Source organism: Eriocheir sinensis, unplaced genomic scaffold (assembly GCF_024679095.1).
Source record: "Eriocheir sinensis breed Jianghai 21 unplaced genomic scaffold, ASM2467909v1 Scaffold5, whole genome shotgun sequence".
Taxonomy (NCBI): Eukaryota; Metazoa; Arthropoda; class Malacostraca; order Decapoda; family Varunidae; genus Eriocheir; species Eriocheir sinensis.
The window spans coordinates 475,001-493,472 of NW_026111831.1; the positions used below are offsets into that span (position 1 = coordinate 475,001).

Genomic DNA, 18,472 nt, shown 5'->3' on the forward strand with positions numbered 1-18,472 from the left:
CGGCGGGCGGCGCAGGCGCGGGCGGGCGCGGGTATGGGCGCCACGTGACCACGGGGCGGCGGCGCACGGCGAGGCGCGCCTTGAGGGACGCCGCCAGCCTGGAGGGGGCCGAGGAGCGGGGGGCGGCGTCCCCGTCGCAGCCCACCTCCAGTATCACCGAGCCGCTGCGCCCCCACCTCCGGTCGTCCGCCTCCTCGCCGGGGGGCGTGGACGTGGTGGGCGTGGTGGAGGCGGGTGCCGAGGCCAGACTCAGCCGCTCCGGGTCCGTCGCCAGGAAGCCTTGATGCACGCCAGCAGCCACCAGAGCGCTGCCGATGCCGCCGATGCTGCCACCCCTGGGCGAGGCACACGGCAATCACGTCACCCACACACCACGGCACGCATACTCACACACACACACACACACACACACACACACTACGTCATATTTATCCAACATATTTCAAGGTATATATCTTTCATTTTTTTCATTTTGAAGCAAGTTTCAACAGAACAGTAATAGCCAGGGGGGGAGGGGGGAAGGGAGCTTATTGAGGGGGGGAGGGGAGGGGGAGGGGGAGGGGGGAAGTAAATGAACACAAGGGCGTGAGAAAAAAAATATAATGTTAATTTTGTCTTCTCTTTTAGGTAATTTTGGGGGAGATTAAAAGAACTTGGGGGTGGGAGGGAGGGAAGGGGGGAGAAGTCATGGGGGAGGGGGGTTAAGAGGGACAGGGGGGGTGGGGGGTAAGTTGTCACCCCCTAACGCGTTCTTACCGGGAGGGGTGAGGAAGAAGGGAGGAGGAGGGGAAGGGAGGAATTGAGGGAAGGGAGGAAAGATTAAAAGAAAGGAAGGAGGAACGAAAAGAAGGGAAGGGAGGGAAGATACATGGAGGAAAGAATGGGAGGGAGGAAGGGAGGGAAGAAAGAGAAGGAAGGAAAGAAGGGAGGAAGAAAAGAGAGAGAGAGAGAGAGAGAGAGAGAGAGAGAGAGAGAGAGAGAGAGAGAGAGAGGTGAGAGGAGTTCAGGGTGAGAGAGAGAGAGAGAGGAGAGGAGGAGGAGGAGGAGGAGGAGGAGGCAACAGGTGGTAAAAGCAATTGAGGTTAGGTAATAGGAGGAGGAGGAGGAGGAATTGGAGGTGGAGGTGGAGGAGGAGGAGGAGGAGGAGGAGGAGGAGATAAGAAAAATATATAGGTATTAGGAGTAGGAGGAGGAGGAGGAGGAGGAGGAGGAGGATGAGGATGATAAGAAGTAGTAGGAGGAGATCATGATAACAAGAATAACTATTTAGGAGGAGGAGGAGGAGGAGGAGGAGGAGGAGGAGGAGGAGAAGAAGGAGGAGGAGGAGAGCATGATAAGAAGAATAAGTAGGGAGGAGGAGGAGGAGGAGGAGGAGGAGGAAGATAGCAAGTAGAAAAGAAAGAAAATAAGAATGATAGAAAAGAAAAAAAGAAAGAGAAAGAAGGAGGAGGAGGAGGAGGAGGAGGAGGAGGAAGAAGAGGAGGAGGAGGAGGAGGAGGAGGAGGAGGAGGAGATTATGTAAGGAATGGAGGAGAATGAAACAGCGAATCTAACAAGGGCAGGTAAGGTCAAGGGTAGGAAAGGGTGAAGGTATCAAGGTAAGGGCAGGCTAGGGTGAGGGTAAGGGTGGGAGTGTAGGGTAAGGGCAGGCAAGGTAAGGGTAGACAAGGGTATAGAAAGTGAAGGTAAGGTAAGGTTATTAAGGGTAGACACAAAGGTAAGATTAAGGGCAGCTAACTAATGATAAGGGCAAGGGCAGGTAAGGTAAGGTCAGGGCAGGTTAAGGTAAGGGCAGACAAGGGTAGAGAAAGTGAAGGTAAGGTAAGGTTATTAAAGGTAGATGACACAAAGGTAGGATTAAGGGCAGGGAAACTAAGGGTAAGGGCGAGGGTAGGCAAGGGCAGGTAAGGTAAGGTAAGGGTAGGTAGGAGGAAAGGCAGTGTAAGGGAAGGGGAAGGAGTAAGGTAAGGGCGAGGGTAGGCAAGGGCAGGTAAGGGCGGGTAAGGGTAAGGCAGTGTAAGGGAAGGGGAAGGAGTAAGGTAAGGCCGAGGGTAGGCAAGGGCAGGTAAGGTAAGGTAAGGGCAGGTAGGAGGAAAGGCAGTGTAAGGGAAGGGGTAGGAGTAGGGTAAGGGCGAGGGTAGGCAAGGGCAGGTAAGGTAAGGTAAGGGTAGGTAGGAGGAAAGGCAGTGTAAGGGAAGGGGTAGGAGTAGGGTAAGGGCGGGTGAGGACAGGTAAGGGCTAGGGTAAGGGTAGGTAAGGGCAGGGTAAGGGCTAGGGTAAGGGTAGGTAAGGGCAGGGTAAGGGCTAGGGTAAGGGTAGGTAAGGGCAGGGTAAGGGCTAGGGTAAGGGTAGGTAAGGGCAGGGTAAGGGCTAGGGTAAGGGTAGGTAAGGGCAGGGTAAGGCAGGGTGGGGCTAGGTAAGGGGCAGGTAAGGGCAGGGGTAAGGGCTAGGTAAGGGGGCAGGGTAAGGGCAGGGTAAGGGCTAGGGTAAGGGTAGGTAAGGGCAGGGTAAGGGCTAGGGTAAGGGTAGGTAAGGGCTAGGGTAAGGGTGGGGTACCGTCGCCTTACCCAATAATACCTGCAGGTCCTGAGCGCCTGGAGGAGGAAGAGCGGGACACCGGCAGGGACTTGTTACTGTCGCGGCGTGCAGAGAGCGGCGAGGAGGAGGAGCCCCCCGCCGCGGCCACAGGGAGCGCCGCGCCGTCCTCAGGCACGCTCAAGCTGCGCTGCTCCTTCACCACCGCCCCGCCGCCGCCGCCGCCACCACCACCACCTGACACCAGCGGGGGGGAGGGAGTGTTAGCGAGACCTGAGGCTGAGACTGCTACTGTTCCTGCTACTGTTCCTGCTACTGTTTCTGCTTCTGTATTACGTTAATTCTAGGTTCGCAGGACTGTTACCAAGACCCGATGATGCTACTACTACTACTACTACTACTACTGCCACTACTACTACTACTACTACTACTGCTACTTCTGCTGCTACTGTTTCTGCTACTTCTGCTACTACTGTTTCTCTGCTACTTCTGCTACTACTGTTTCTCTGCTACTTCTACTACTACTGTTTTTCTGCTACTACTGTTTCTGCTACTTCTGCTACTACTGCATCCCACCCCGACAGTTAGGTCAGGGGCAGCATCCCACCCCGACAGTTAGGTCAGGGGCAGCATCCCACCCCGACAGTTAGGTCAGGGCCAGCATCCCACCCCAACAGTTAGGTCAGGGCCAGCATCCCACCCCGACAGTTAGGTCAGGGCCAGCATCCCACCCCGACAGTTAGGTCAGGGCCAGCATCCCACCCCAACAGTTAGGTCAGGGCCAGTATCCCACCCCGACAGTTAGGTCAGGGCCAGCATCCCACCCCAACAGTTAGGTCAGGGCCAGCATCCCACCCCAACAGTTAGGTCAGGGCCAGCATCCCACCCCAACAGTTAGGTCAGGGCCAGCATCCCACCCCAACAGTTAGGTCAGGGCCAGCATCCCACCCCAACAGTCAGGTCAAACATCTGGAGAAGGCGCAGGTCATCATGTTCACCAAGGCAGGAAGGGAGGAATCTTAATCTGTCACCCCGCTGCCTTTGAGCGATTACATTTTATCACAGGAGTTACCGCGAGTGTTGGACCTAACCATTTATAAAATCCTTGTTGCTACTGTGTTATTCTAAGGTCAGTATTCCCAAAGGTCAAAAGGGACATCAAACGGGTCTTAATGAGTGTTTTCTTCCGTAGACCATAAAGAAGAAAGGTCAAACTACCGCCAGGGTCATGAAACTACTACCCGTGGAAATGCTCATGAACTGTCAACTATTCCAAGGGTCAGAAAAGGACATCAAACAGGTCTTAAGTTTTTTTTTTTCTAAGACAATGTCATGAAACTACTACCCGTGGAAATGCTCGAAACTCCTATGAACTCACGTCAGCTATTCCCAAAGGTCAAAAGAGACATCAAACGGGTCTTAATGAGTGTTTTCTTACCTAGACAATAAAGAAGAAAGGTCAAACTACCGCCAGGGTCATGAAACTACTACCCGTGGAAATGCTCGAAACTCCTATGAACTCACGTCAACTGTTCCCAAAGGTCAAAAGGGACATCAAACGGGGCTTAATGAGTGTTTTCTTCCGTAGACCATAAAGGAGAAAGGTCAAACTACCGCCAGGGTCATGAAACTACCCGTGGAAATGCTCGAAACTCCTATGAAAGCCCTGTTGAATGGGTGAGCCTGGACCCCGCTGAGTTTAAAAATACGACCTAAATTTATACTACCACTACTACTACTACTACTACTACTACAACTACCACTGTTACTACTGCTTCTACTGCCACCACCAAGATGCTACATGTTGCTACCTGTGTTACGTTACTGTATGTGGAAATGTGTTACTTGGTCGTGTGTCCAGGCTGGTAGTGGTTCATTTGTGTGTGAATTGTGTTAGTAGTGTGTTGCTGGTTGTGTTAGTGGTTAGGCTATGTTAGGCTAGTATTGGGAAGGCTGTGTTAGTGGTTAAGCTATGTTAGGCTAGTAGTGGGAAGGCTATGTTAGTGGTTAAGCTATGTTAGGCTAGTACTGGGAAGGCTGTGTTAGTGGTTAAGCTATGTTAGGCTAGTAGTGGGAAGGCTGTGTTAGTGGTTAAGCTATGTTAGGCTAGTAGTGGGAAGGCTGTGTTAGTGGTTAAGCTATGTTAGGCTAGTAGTGGGAAGGCTGTGTTAGTGGTTAGGCTATGTTAGGCTAGTAGTGGGAAGCTGTGTTAGTGGTTAGGCTATGTTAGGCTAGTAGTGGGAAGACTATGTTAGTGGTTAAGCTATGTTAGGCTAGTAGTGGGAAGGCTGTGTTAGTGGTTAGGCTAGGTTAGGCTAGTAATGGGAAGACTATGTTAGAGGTTAAGCTATGTTAGGCTAGTAGTGGGAAGGCTGTGTTATTGGTTTGACTATGTTAGGCTAGTAATGGAAAGGCTATATTAGCTGCTAGGCTATTAGTAGTTAGGCTATATTAGTTTAGCTGTTAATGGTTACTTGGTCAGACTATGTTAGTGATACTCTGTTAGTGACCACGTTAGGCTATAAGTGGCTAGGCTATGGTAGTCGGTCATTGCTGCTGGCTAACGGGACTTATGACATGGAGAAAAAAAAGAGAAGAATATTAGCAAAGCCGAGTTAGTTAGGCTCTGTTAGTGGCTAGGCTGTGTTAGTGGTTAAACAGTTAGTGGATAGGCTTTTAGTGGTTAGGGTACATTAGTGATTAGGCTATGTTAGGCTATATTATATTAAGTGGCTAGACTATATTAGACTGTTAGTGGCTAGGCTATAATCAGTGGCTAGGTTGTGTTGTATAGAGGCTAGGCTATAAGTGGGTAGTCTATAATCAGTGCATGGCTAGGTTCTGTTATGGAGGCAAGGCTATAATCAATGGCTAGGTTGTGTCGTTTAGAGGCTAGGCTATGTTAGTGGGTAGCTTGTGTTATAGAGGCTAGGCTATAATCAGGCTAGGTTGTGTTGTGAAGAGGCTCGGTTATGTTAGTGGCTAGGCTATGTTACTGGTTTGGTTGTGTTATAGAGGCTAGGCTATAAGTGGGTAGGCTATAATCAATGGCTAGGTTATGTTACAGAGGCTAGGCTATAAGTGGGTAGGCTATAATCAATGGCTAGGTTATATTACAGAGGGTAGGCTATAAGTGGGTAGGCTATAATCAATGGCTAGGTTATGTTACAGAGGCTAGGCTATAAGTGGGTTGGCTATAATCAGTGGCTTGGTTATGTTAAAGAGGCTAGGCTATAAGTGGGTTGGCTATAATCAGTGGCTAGGTTGTGTTACAGAGGCTAGGCTATAAGTGGGTAGGCTGTAATCAATGGCTAGGTTGTGTTACAGAGGCTAGGCTATAAGTGGGTAGGCTGTAATCAATGGCTAGGTTGTGTTACAGAGGCTAGGCTATAAGTGGGTAGGCTATAATCAATGGCTAGGTTATGTTACAGAGGCTAGGCTATAAGTGGGTAGGCTGTAATCAATGGCTAGGTTGTGTTACAGAGGCTAGGCTATAAGTGGGTAGGCTATAATCAGTGGCTTGGTTATGTTACAGAGGCTAGGCTATAAGTGGGTAGGCTATAATCAGTGGCTAGGTTATGTTACAGAGGCTAGGCTATAAGTGGGTAGGCTATAATCAATGGCTAGGTTATGTTACAGAGGCTAGGCTATAAGTGGGTAGGCTATAATCAATGGCTAGGTTATATTACAGAGGGTAGGCTATAAGTGGGTAGGCTATAATCAATGGCTAGGTTATATTACAGAGGCTAGGCTATAAGTGGGTAGGCTATAATCAATGGCTAGGTTATATTACAGAGGCTAGGCTATAAGTGGGTAGGCTATAATCAGTGGCTAGGTTATGTTACAGAGGCTAGGCTATAAGTGGGTAGGCTATAATCAGTGGCTAGGTTATGTTACAGAGGGTAGGCTATAAGTGGGTAGGCTATAATCAGTGGCTAGGTTTTGTTATAGAGGCTAGGCTATAAGTGGGTAGGCTATGTTAGTGGGTCATTGCTGTACGGTTCTGGTAACATGGCACAGCGCAACCCATTTCATCGTGACAAGCAAGTCTATTCAGTGTGGGGTTGAGTGGGTGTGGTTCTAGAGAAATTGTATAAGGTTGAGATTATTGAAGAAATGGATCGTGAATGAGAAGGAAGGGAGGAATAATATGAATAATGATGAAGAAGACGTAACAGCGAAGGAGATAAAGGAGAATAAGAAGAAATAAATGGAAAAGAGAAATATATCAGAAGGCCTCAGGAAATTTGATGGGAAAAGGACAAAAGAAGAAGGAATACGAGAAAAGAATAAAAAGGAAGAGAAAATACTTATTAACGAAGATGAAGGCGATGATAAAGAAGCAAAAATGAAGGAATGAAGGAAAAGGAAAGAGAAATATATCATCGAAAGACCAAGAAATGAAGAGATAAAAGAAAATAGAGAAATATAAATAAAGATGATGACAAGGAAGAAATAATGAGATGAAATAAGGAAAGAAAGGAAGAAAAAGAAGAAAGGAAAATAAAATAGAAAAGAAGAAAGCAACAGATGATAGAGAGGAAAAATAAAGGGAAAATATTAGTAAGGCTTAGAGGGCGACGACCAAGGAAGAAAAGGAAGAATTTGATAAAAGAAGAAAAATATATTAAAAAAATCATAAGGCTCAACGAATTCGATGACAAAAGGAAGAAAAAGAAAGAATATAAGCAAAGAAGAAAAAGAAAGGAAAAATCTTAGTAAGGCTCACGGGATTCGATGACAAAGGAAGACAAAGGACGAATATATTAAGAGAAGAAAAAAGGAAGGATGAAAAATATTAGTAGGCATCAGAGAAGGAAAGAAGAAAGAAAGAAATAAAAGAAAGAAATAAGAAAAAATAAGTAAGGAAGATAAAAAGAAAGAAAGAAAGAAAGAAAAGAAAGTCAAGCGGGAAATCATGAACAAACGACAAAAAAAAAGCGAAATTCAGAAAAAAAGGAAATATTCTGCAAACAAACAAACAAACAACAAATCTAGTCACTTAACACCATCTCTCTCTCTCTCTCTCTCTCTCTCTCTCTCTCTCATTCCTTTACTGTAAACAAGGAGGTAGGCGAAGGACCCCACCCCCCACCCCACCCCCAACACACACACACACACACACACACACACACACACACACAAATACACGTTCATCTCACAAGGAAAACAGGAATCGTACAAGTTCGTGTCTCGCTTTGCATACTCAAGGCCACATCGGAAGGAATAAAACAGAGGTCAGAGTTAGGAAATAGGACAAATGAGGCGTTTCCTAATGTTGTCTGACGTGTTCTGTGCCCCGAAAGTGTGGTAAAGGAGAGAAGAGGAGAGAAAAAGAGAAGAGAAGAGAGAGGAGAGGAGAGGAGAGAAGAGAGGCTCTGTGTCATGACTATAGCCACATCATAGTTATCCCCCAAGCTACGTGTCACACCCATAGCCACACCACGTCAGGAGGAAGAAGAGAAGGAGAGAAGAGGAAAGAAAAAAAGCAGAGAAGAGAAGAGAGAGAAGAGGAGAGGAGAGAAGAGAGGCTCCGTGTCATAACTTAAGCCACATCATAGTTATCCCCCAAGCTACGTGTCACACCCATAGCCACACCACGTCAGGAGGAAGAAGAGAAGGAGAGAAGAGGAAATAAAAAAAGCAGAGAAGAGAAGAGAGAGAAGAGGAGAGGAGAGAAGAGAGGCTCCGTGTCATGACTATAGCCACATCATAGTTATCCCCCAAGCCACGTGTCACACCCATAGCCACACCACGTCAGAAGTTGTCATTAAAACAGGATGAGAGACTGAGCTGACTTCTTGCATCAGAATGAAGGACAAACTTAAAATAAAGAAACAAGGCAACACGATAAAAATAGAAAGAAAAAGAGAAGGAATAAAAGAAAAATAAGAAAAGGAAAGAGAGAAAAGAAAGGGAAAGAAAAGTGTTAGAAGGAGGAAAAGGCAAAATATGATCAAAAGAAAAAAAATACGATAACCAACACTAAAAAACAACACATCATTCCTATAAACAAAGATAATATGCACCATCGACTGTTTAGTGTGCCGTTAAAAGCCCGTAATACCACCACCATCACCACCATCATCATCAGTAATGGAGTCGAGGTAGGAGGGGGAGCCTGCCCACGAAGTTACCTCCATATAATTAGTGATAAAACGATAACGAAGGCGAGGAAGAAGACGGGAGGCAAGGAGAGGGTGGAGGAGAGAAGGAGGAAGAGACTGGAGGGGAGGAGGAGGAGGAACGGTGCGTCAGAAGGCGGAAATGTGGAAGAACGGGAAGGTAAACAAACGTGGGAGTGTGCTGTGTCATGCTACCGAGAGAGAGAGAGAGAGAGAGAGAGAGAGAGTTTGTCTTTCACCGTTGCTTTTGTTTGTATATATTGGTGTGTGTGTGTGTGTGTGTGTGTGTGTGTGTGTGTGTGTGAATACGTACACTAAGTAATTCTTGCGTGTGTATAACTGTGTGTGTGTGTGTGTGTGTGTGTGTGTGTGTGTGTAATATGATTTTAATCTTTCATTATTATTATTATTATTATCATTATTATTACTATTTCATTATTATTGTCATTATTGTTACCGCTACTACTACTACTATTACTACTACTATTACTACTACTATTACTACTACTACCGTTATGACAAATCGTGTAGGCTAATTCAGCTATCAAACGAATCTCTAGAAGCTGGAAGCAAAACACACACACACACACACACACACACACACACACACACACACACACACTTACGTACGCGCATCTACTGAGCATAGTTTTGAGCAGAACGCATATGAATGGCTGAAGGGAAGGCAGCTGATGGGAGGGTGGTGGGCTAATGTGCGGAATGGAGGAGGTTATTGGTGTGAGGTTGGGTGGGGGTGGAGGGCGTACAAGGGTGTGTTTGAGGTTTGGGGTGTGAAGGGGGTGTTTGTAATGGGAGGGCTAACGGTCGTACTCTACACCAACTCCTTCGTCTGTTTAACATCGTCTTATTGTTGGTACTGTAAACACAAGCGTTGCATTGTAAGACATTTCACCGCCCAAGAACACACATTTGACAAGGCTTTCGTAGGAGTTGTGGGCATTTCCAGGAGTAGTTTTATGACCCTGGTGGTAGTCTGACCCTTCTTCTGTACCGTGAACCTAAAGAAAGACTCATTAGAACCCGAGTGACCCCCATCTTTGACCTTCAGAATTTGCTGATGTGAGAAAGAGCCTCGTCGCGCCGTGATTGGGAGGATGTTGGGAGGCGAAATTGTAGGCATTTACCGTTGGGGGAGCAGAGCACATCTTCACCTTCCCCTTCGTAAATTTTATGTATCAATCCTTGTTTTACTTTGATGTTATAGTAGGAAACGATTTTTGAGTTACAGGAAAACATATAGGATCAGAACACGGATCATCAAACTGTGCTTTATAAAAATGTTCCTGTAGTTTGTTCTTTTATTATGACTAAGCGAATCATAATAGTTACATGAATTTCAGAGGCTATACGGGGAAGCTTTGCGATAGATTCATGGTCATGGTAACGAATGGAAGGGATTTTGTGCAAGGGAAGGGGAAGGGGAAGGTGGTAGGGATGATTTATGGTAGGGGCCGAGAGAGCGGTGAGGGGTAATTGAGTGCAGGGCTGGGGGTGATTATGGTAGACTGGGGCAGTGTGTGGGGGGCTGAGGTGATTATAGTGGACTGGGGAGTGTGTGGGGGCTGGGGTGATTATGGTGGACTGGGGAGTGTGTGGGGGCTGGGGTGATTATAGTGGACTGGGGAGTGTGGGGGCTGGGGTGATTATGGTAGACTGGGGGAGTGTGTGGGGGCTGGGGTTATGGTGGACTGGGGAGTGTGTGGGGGCTGGGGTGATTATGGTGGACTGAGGGAGTGTGTGGGGGCTGAGGTGATTATGGTGGACTGGGGAGTGTGGGGGCTGGGGTGATTATGGTGGACTGAGGGAGTGTGGGGCTGAGGTGATTATGGTGGACTGGGGAGTGTGTGGGGCTGGGGTGATTATGGTGGACTGGGGAGTGTGGGGGCTGGGGCTGGGGTGATTAGTGATTATGGTGGACTGGGGAGTGTGTGGGGGCTGGGGTGATTATGGTGGACTGGGGAGTGTGGGGGCTGGGGTGATTATGGTGGACTGAGGGGAGTGTGGGGCTGGGGTGATTATGGTGGACTGGGGGTGTGTGGGGGCTGGGGTGATTATGGTGGACTGGGGAGTGTGGGGGGCTGGGGTGATTATGGTGGACTGTGTGTGTGTGGGGGGCTGGGGTGATTATGGTGGACTGGGGAAATGTGTGGGGGGCTGGGGTGATTATGGTGGACTGGGGGAGTGTGTGGGGGCAGGGGCTGATTCTGGTGGACTGGGGAGTGTGTGGGAGGCTGAGGTGATTATGGTGGACTGAGGGAGTGTGGGGGGCTGAGGTGATTATGGTGGACTGGGGGAGTGTGTGGGGGGCTGGGGTGATTATGGTGGACTGGGGGAGTGTGGGGGGGGCTGGGGTGATTATGGTGGACTGGGGGAGTGTGTGGGAGGCTGAGGTGATTATGGTGGACTGGGGGAGTGTGTGGGGGGGTGGGGTGATTATAGTGGACTGGGGGAGTGGGGGGGCAAGGGATGATAGTGGGGGGGTGACATAGTGGATTGTTTTGAGATAAGAGGCAGAGTTATAGCAATTCAGAGGTTTAGGTTATAGATTAGAAGGTTAGGTTATAGGTTAGGTTAGGTAAGGTTAGGTAAGGTAAGGTAAGGTTAGGTTATAGGTTTAAAGGTTTCAGTGATTGGTTATAAGCACGTTTAGTTAAGGTTCATTACTAGAGTCACGAAAATGTTATAGATTTGTGAATGGAGTTGTGTGCTGCTACTGCTACTGTTGTTGTTGTTGTTGTTGTTGATGTTGATTTAGATAAGAGGATATGGTTATAGAAGTTTGTAGTAGTGGCGAGCACGAGCTCTTCCTGGCAGCTTTTGCTCGCGAGCAAGTCACTGTTGTCGTCACGCTGACGAGCGACGAGCAACATTGTAAACAAAGCCTCAACCCAAGTCTATATATACCAAGTCAAGTCACTCTGCTTCAAAACTGCGACCGGTACGCGCAGGAGGCGGTTTTGGGGCGGAGCAGTGGGATGACGTCACTTGGAGCTAAAAAAAAAATACCCGCCAGTTCAGGGGAGACTAAAGTTGGGGCCGTGTGTGCACTCTGGATGTGCATTCTCGCCTTCTTTCACAGCGCGTTCAGGCAAGCCACTGACGAAAAAATGTCTTTTTATTGTGCTATTGCGTGACTGTAATTTCAATGCCTACAAACGGCGGTGTGGGGTGTGAGAAAGGGCATGTTGAAGTGATTGATTTAAATTAGTCCGCCTTTCTTCGTTTTCTCTAACTCCCTGTTTCTGCATTCTCTAGTTTGGCTCCAAGCAACGTCACGCATAAACCACGCCTCTGCCGTGTCTCCTCCCACAAACCTGCGTATGACTTGACTTGGTGTATATGGACTTAGGCCTCAACCATGGCGCCTGCTACACCTACGCTTGGCATTACGGCTAAGTGTGCAGCTGTGACGGCATTACTTGCTGTTATTCAACGAGCTCAGAAGAAGAAAACACGAGTCTGGGTTCGGGCATGGCTGAAGGGAAGGGAGACCCACGGTGTGTACAACAATCCATCTAACTTTCTTGGGTGTAGACTTACAGAAATGTGGATGGCTGTGTCCCACAACTCGGGATGGTCCCTGACTCTAGATATTAAAGAGTGCATAATACCGGAGGACCAATGAACTCCAGAACTAGGAGCGAAGGTGGCCATGGCGAGTATTTATTTCAGCTTTATTTCTCTGAAATCATGGGTATACGGATCCAATACACTACTATGTATTTCAAGGCCCGCGACATATTGTTTTATTGCAATATCGTCTAAACTAGGTTTCTGACTGACACGGCATTAAAACACATTGTGTTTCAGACACCGACGTAATTAGGAAAACTATAACAAGTATCTACTCTGCTTCATTAGGGTAGTTGTCTGAGAGACATGCCATCAAAATCTGGTCGAAAGGCGAGTCATCAAAAAGGCAAATGTCAACTGGAGCACTGGGGGCGGGCTGAGGTGTGTCTGCCATGACGCATGGCCGTGACGTGTACTCTTGCCACGCCCCCCAATCATTGACTACTAAATAATGTAAAACGTGTACTGAAATATATTGCTCTGTGATGGAGTTTAAGGATACTGAACCGTGCTTGTGTAGGAATGAATTCATATTCGACCTCAGTTGAGGCTATTACCCTAATACAATTACTTAACAGGGCACCGTACCCTGCCACCTGGCCATTGATTTACCTAAGCATAGTATCTTATAATGTTATGTCATAATGGTATATATATATATATATATATATATATATATATATATATATATATATATATATATATATATATATATATATATATATATATATATATATATATATATATATATATATATATATATATATATATATATATATATATATATATATATATATTGTCGTTTTAGGTAGTTATGATACTATTGGGATAATGAAACCTGCTGCATTTATAATAGACATTTTCTTGGATTATGCGGATTCTTGGAGGAGCATATACATGCGCTATGAAGTCGCCTGACTGAGGAATGGATGGAGGTGATGGGATGCTCATAATTCATTATGAACAGTTATTGCATTGTACATTAATTGCAGCACATAGTAGGTGAGCATTGTTACAATAACTGAGCACCAGGCAACGATCGCTCACAACTCCGACTACCATCCAACCCCAAAGGCCAGCCAATCCTCAGGTGGCAGGGTACGGTTCCCTGTTAAGTAATTGTATTAGGGCAATAGCCTCAACTGAGGTCGAATATGAATTCATTCCTACACAAGCACGGTTCAGTATCCTTAAACTCCATCACAGACCAATATATTTGAGTACACGTTTTACATTATTTAGTAGTCACGGCCATGCGTCATGGCAGACACACCTCAGCCCGCTCCCAGTGCTCCAGTTGACATTTGCCTTTTTGATGACTCGCCTTTCGACCAGATTTTGATGGCATGTCTCTAAGACAACTACCTTAATGAAGCGGAGTAGATACTTGGTTATATTTTTCCTAATTACGTCGGTGTCTGAAACACAATGTGTTTTAATGCCAATGCCATGTCAATCAGCAACCTAGTTTAGACGATATTGCAATAAAACTCTATGTCGCGGGCCTTGAAATACATAGTAGGCAATATATATTATTCACATATCGGTGCACCAAAGAGCTCATTTGACTGCCTGCTCGCGGCTCGCCGACCTGCTCCCCGTCCAAGCGGCGAGCTACACGCAGGAGCAAAAGCTCACGAGCGAGCCATCCCGCCAGCAAAAGCTCGTGCTCGCCAGATTTGGTCCAGTGTGACGCCGGCTTTATCAACCTCAGCTGTTAGGAAATTAGTACCATCTGTTATGGTCAAATTGGTATCAGTTGTGAGCCGAATGTTATGAGCCAAGCAGCAGAAGTAAAAGCAGAGAAATATATATTAAAAAAAAAGACATTGAGCTTAAAATATAGTCCGTTATATACAAGATGTGCAGTTAGGAGCATAATATAACAGTCAGGGGCATAACATAAGCAGTTAGGGGCATAGTATTAGCAGTTTGGTTCATAATATAAGCAGTCAGAGGCATGATTTTGGCAGTTAGCGACATAATATCAACGGTTAGGAGCATAATATTACCAGTTAGGACCCAATTATACCAGTTAGGACCCAATTATACCAGTTAGGACCCAATTATACCAGTTAGAACCCAATTATACCAGTTAGGACCCAATTATACCAGTTAGGACCCAATTATACCAGTTAGGACCCAATTATTACCAGTTAGGACCCAATTATACCAGTTAGAACCCAATTACCAGTTAGGACCCAATAATACCAGTTAGAACCCAAGTATTACCAATTAGGACCCAATTACCAGTTAGGACCTAATAATACCAGTTAGAACCCAAGTATTACCAGTTAGGACCCAATTACCAGTTAGGACCCAATAATACCAGTTAGAACCCAAGTATTACCAGTTAGGACCCAATAATACCAGTTAGAACCCAAGTATTACCAGTTAGGACCCAATTATACCAGTTAGAACCCAAATAGTACCAGTTAGAACCCAAATATTGCCAGTTAGAACCCAATTATACCAGTTAGGACCCAATTATACCAGTTAGGACCCAATTATTACCAGTTAGGACCCAATTATACCAGTTAGGACCCAATTATTACCAGTTAGGACCCAATTATACCAGTTAGAACCAAATTACCAGTTAGAACCCAATTATACCAGTTAGGACCCAATAATACCAGTTAGAACCCAAGTATTACCAGTTAGGACCCAATTACCAGTTAGGACCCAATTATACCAGTTAGGACCCAATTACCAGTTAGGACCCAATAATACCAGTTAGAACCCAAGTATTACCAGTTAGGACCCAATTACCAGTTAGGACCCAATTATACCAGTTAGGACCCAATTACCAGTTAGGACCCAATTATACCAGTTAGGACCCAATTACCAGTTAGGACCCAATTACCAGTTAGAACCCAAGTATTACCAGTTAGGACCCAATTACCAGTTAGGACCCAATAATACCAGTTAGAACCCAAGTATTACCAGTTAGGACCCAATTACCAGTTAGGACCCAATTATTACCAGTTAGGACCCAATTACCAGTTAGGACCCAATAATACCAGTTAGAACCCAAGTATTACCAGTTAGGACCCAATTACCAGTTAGGACCCAATAATACCAGTTAGGACCCAATTACCAGTTAGGACCCAATTATTACCAGTTAGGACCCAATTATACCAGTTAGGACCCAATTATTACCAGTTAGAACCCAATTATTACCAGTTAGGACCCAATTATACCAGTTAGAACCCAATTATACCAGTTAGAACCCAATTATACCAGTTAGGACCCAATTATACCAGTTAGGACCCAATTATTACCAGTTAGGACCCAATTATACCAGTTACGACCCAATTATTAACAGTTAGGACCCAATTATACCAGTTACGACCCAGTTATTACCAGTTAGGACCCAATTATACCAGTTAGGACCCAATTATACCAGTTAGGACCCAATTATACCAGTTAGGACCGAATTATTACCAGTTAGGACCCAATTATACCAGTTAGGACCCAATTATACCAGTTAGGACCCAATTATTACCAGTTAGGACCCAATTATACCAGTTAGGACCCAATTATACCAGTTAGGACCCAATTATACCAGTTAGGACCCAATTATTACCAGTTACGACCCAATTATTACCAGTTAGGACCCAATTTTACCAGTTAGGACCCAATTATACCAGTTAGGACCCAATTATACCAGTTAGGACCCAATTATTACCAGTTACGACCCAATTATACCACTTGGAACCCAATTATTACCAGTTAGGACCCAATTATACCAGTTAGGACCCAATTATACCAGTTAGGACCCAATTATTACCAGTTAGGACCCAATTATTACCAGTTAGGACCCAATTATACCAGTTAGGACCCAATTATACCAGTTAGGACCCAATTATTACCAGTTAGGACCCAATTATTACCAGTTAGGACCCAATTATACCAGTTAGGACCCAATTATTACCAGTTAGGACCCAATTATACCAGTTAGGACCCAATTATTACCAGTTAGGACCCAATTATACCAGTTAGGACCCAATTATACCAGTTAGGACCCAATTATACCACTTGGAACCCAATTATTACCAGTTAGGACCCAATTATTACCAGTTAGGACCCAATTATTACCAGTTAGGACCCAATTATACCACTTGGAACCCAATTATACCAGTTAGGACCCAATTATTACCAGTTAGGACCCAATTATACCAGTTAGGACCCAATTATTACCAGTTAGAACCCAATTATACCACTTAGGACCCAATTATTACCAGTTAGAACCCAATTATACCACTTAGGACCCAATTATTACCAGTTAGGACCCAATTATACCAGTTAGAACCCAATTATTACCAATTAGGACCCAGTTATACCAGTTAGGACTCAAATATTACCAGTTAGAACCCAATTATACCAGTTAGGACCCAATTATACCAATTAGGACCCAATTATACCAGTTAGGACCCAATTATACCAGTTAGGACCCAATTATACCAGTTAGGACCCAAGTATTACCAGTTAGGACCCAATTATACCAATTAGGACCCAATTATACCAGTTAGGACCCAATTATTACCAGTTAGGACCCAATTATACCAGTTAGAACCCAATTATACCAGTTAGGACCCAATTATTACCAGTTAGGACCCAATTATACCAGTTAGGACCCAATTATTACCAGTTAGGACCCAATTATTACCAGTTAGAACCCATTTATACCAGTTAGGACCCAATTATACCAGTTAGGACCCAATTATACCAGTTAGGACCCAATTATTACCAGTTAGAACCCAATTATACCAGTTAGGACCCAATTATTACCAGTTAGAACCCAATTATACCAGTTAGGACCCAATTATACCAGTTAGAACCCAATTGTACCAGTTAGGACCCAATTATACCAGTTAGGACCCAATTATACCAGTTAGAACCCAAGTATTGCCAGTTAGGACCCAATTATACCAGTTAGGACCCAATTATACCAGTTAGAACCCAATTATACCAGTTAGGACCCAATTATACCAGTTAGGACCCAATTATTACCAGTTAGGACCCAATTATACCAGTTAGGACCCAAATAGTACCAGTTAGAACCCAAATATTGCCAGTTAGAACCCAAATAGTACCAGTTAGAACCCAAATATTGCCAGTTAGAACCCAAATAGAACCAGTTAGAACCCAAATATTGCCAGTTAGAACCCAAATAGAACCAGTTAGAACCCAAGTATTACCAGTTAGAACCCAAATAGTACCAGTTAGAACCCAAATATTGCCAGTTAGGACCCAAATATCACCAGTTAGGACCCAAGTATTACCAGTTAGGACCCATATCATATTACAATTATATGGGAGGGGAAAGTGGTAGGGGAGACTGATAATACGGCTGTAAGAAAATGGTGGGGGGCTAGGGTGCGATTGTAGGGGGTAGGGGTGATTGTAGGAGGCTGAGGGAGTATGTGGGGGGCTTGGGGTGATGGTGGGGGGCTTGGAGTGATTGTAGGAGACTGTGGGAGTGTGTGGGGGGTAAGGGGAATGTTGGGGGAGTCTGGGGCTGATTGTATAGGGCTAGTGGAGTGTTTGTGTGTGGGTGGGAGAGCTGGGGTGATTGTGTTAGGGTAAGGGGAGAGTGTGGGGGGGCTGGGTGTGATTGTAGGAACCAGATTGTAGCAGTTATGAGGATGTTAGTGATGGAGAGTTCAACGCTAACGCTAACCCAAGCCTCGCACACAAGCAATTATGAACGCTGCGTTATGAGTAGGGTGGCGGTGTTATGAGCATAGAGGCGTCTGTCTATAACAACAAACAACTATGACTTTGGCGCAGCTACAACCGAACTACTACTACTTTGAGAGCCTGTTAACTGTTATGAACTGGGCAGTGGCAGACAGTTATGAACCAAGTAGCGGCAGTGTTATGAGCGGAGTAGCGGCTATTAGCGGAGGACGACTGCTACTTAAAACCCAATTACTAGCTGTTATGAGCCAAGTAGAAGCAGTGTTATGAGCGGAGTAGCGGCTATTAGCGGAGGACGACTGCTACTTAAAACCCAATTACTAGCTGTTATGAGCCTAGTTGAAGCAGTGTTATGAGCGGAGTAGCGGCTTGCTAAGAGCGGAGTGACGCTTTTCACTTATGAGCGGAGGAGATCTGGCACATTAGTTATGATCTAGTTACGAAAGTTGCGGGAGTCTGAGTCTGAGTCTGAGGTGTGCATTATCGTGCTCTGGCAACCTGCAGTCACTCGGCGT

The 18,472-nt window shown here is 45.5% G+C and overlaps 1 protein-coding gene across 2 annotated transcripts in view; it reads right to left on the reverse strand.

The window, feature by feature from the left end:
• LOC126992696 (bestrophin-2-like) overlaps positions 1-18,472 on the reverse strand; it is a 113,336-nt gene that overhangs the window by 1,243 nt on the left and 93,621 nt on the right. For both annotated transcript variants that reach the window (XM_050851508.1, XM_050851509.1), the window contains 2 exons: positions 2,568-2,772; positions 1-335 (listed from right to left, as the gene is read on the reverse strand). The exon at positions 1-335 is cut by the window's left edge and continues 1,243 nt beyond it. In XM_050851508.1, coding sequence (XP_050707465.1) covers positions 1-335; positions 2,568-2,772 — 540 coding nt within the window. The remainder of the gene's footprint in view (positions 336-2,567; positions 2,773-18,472) is intronic.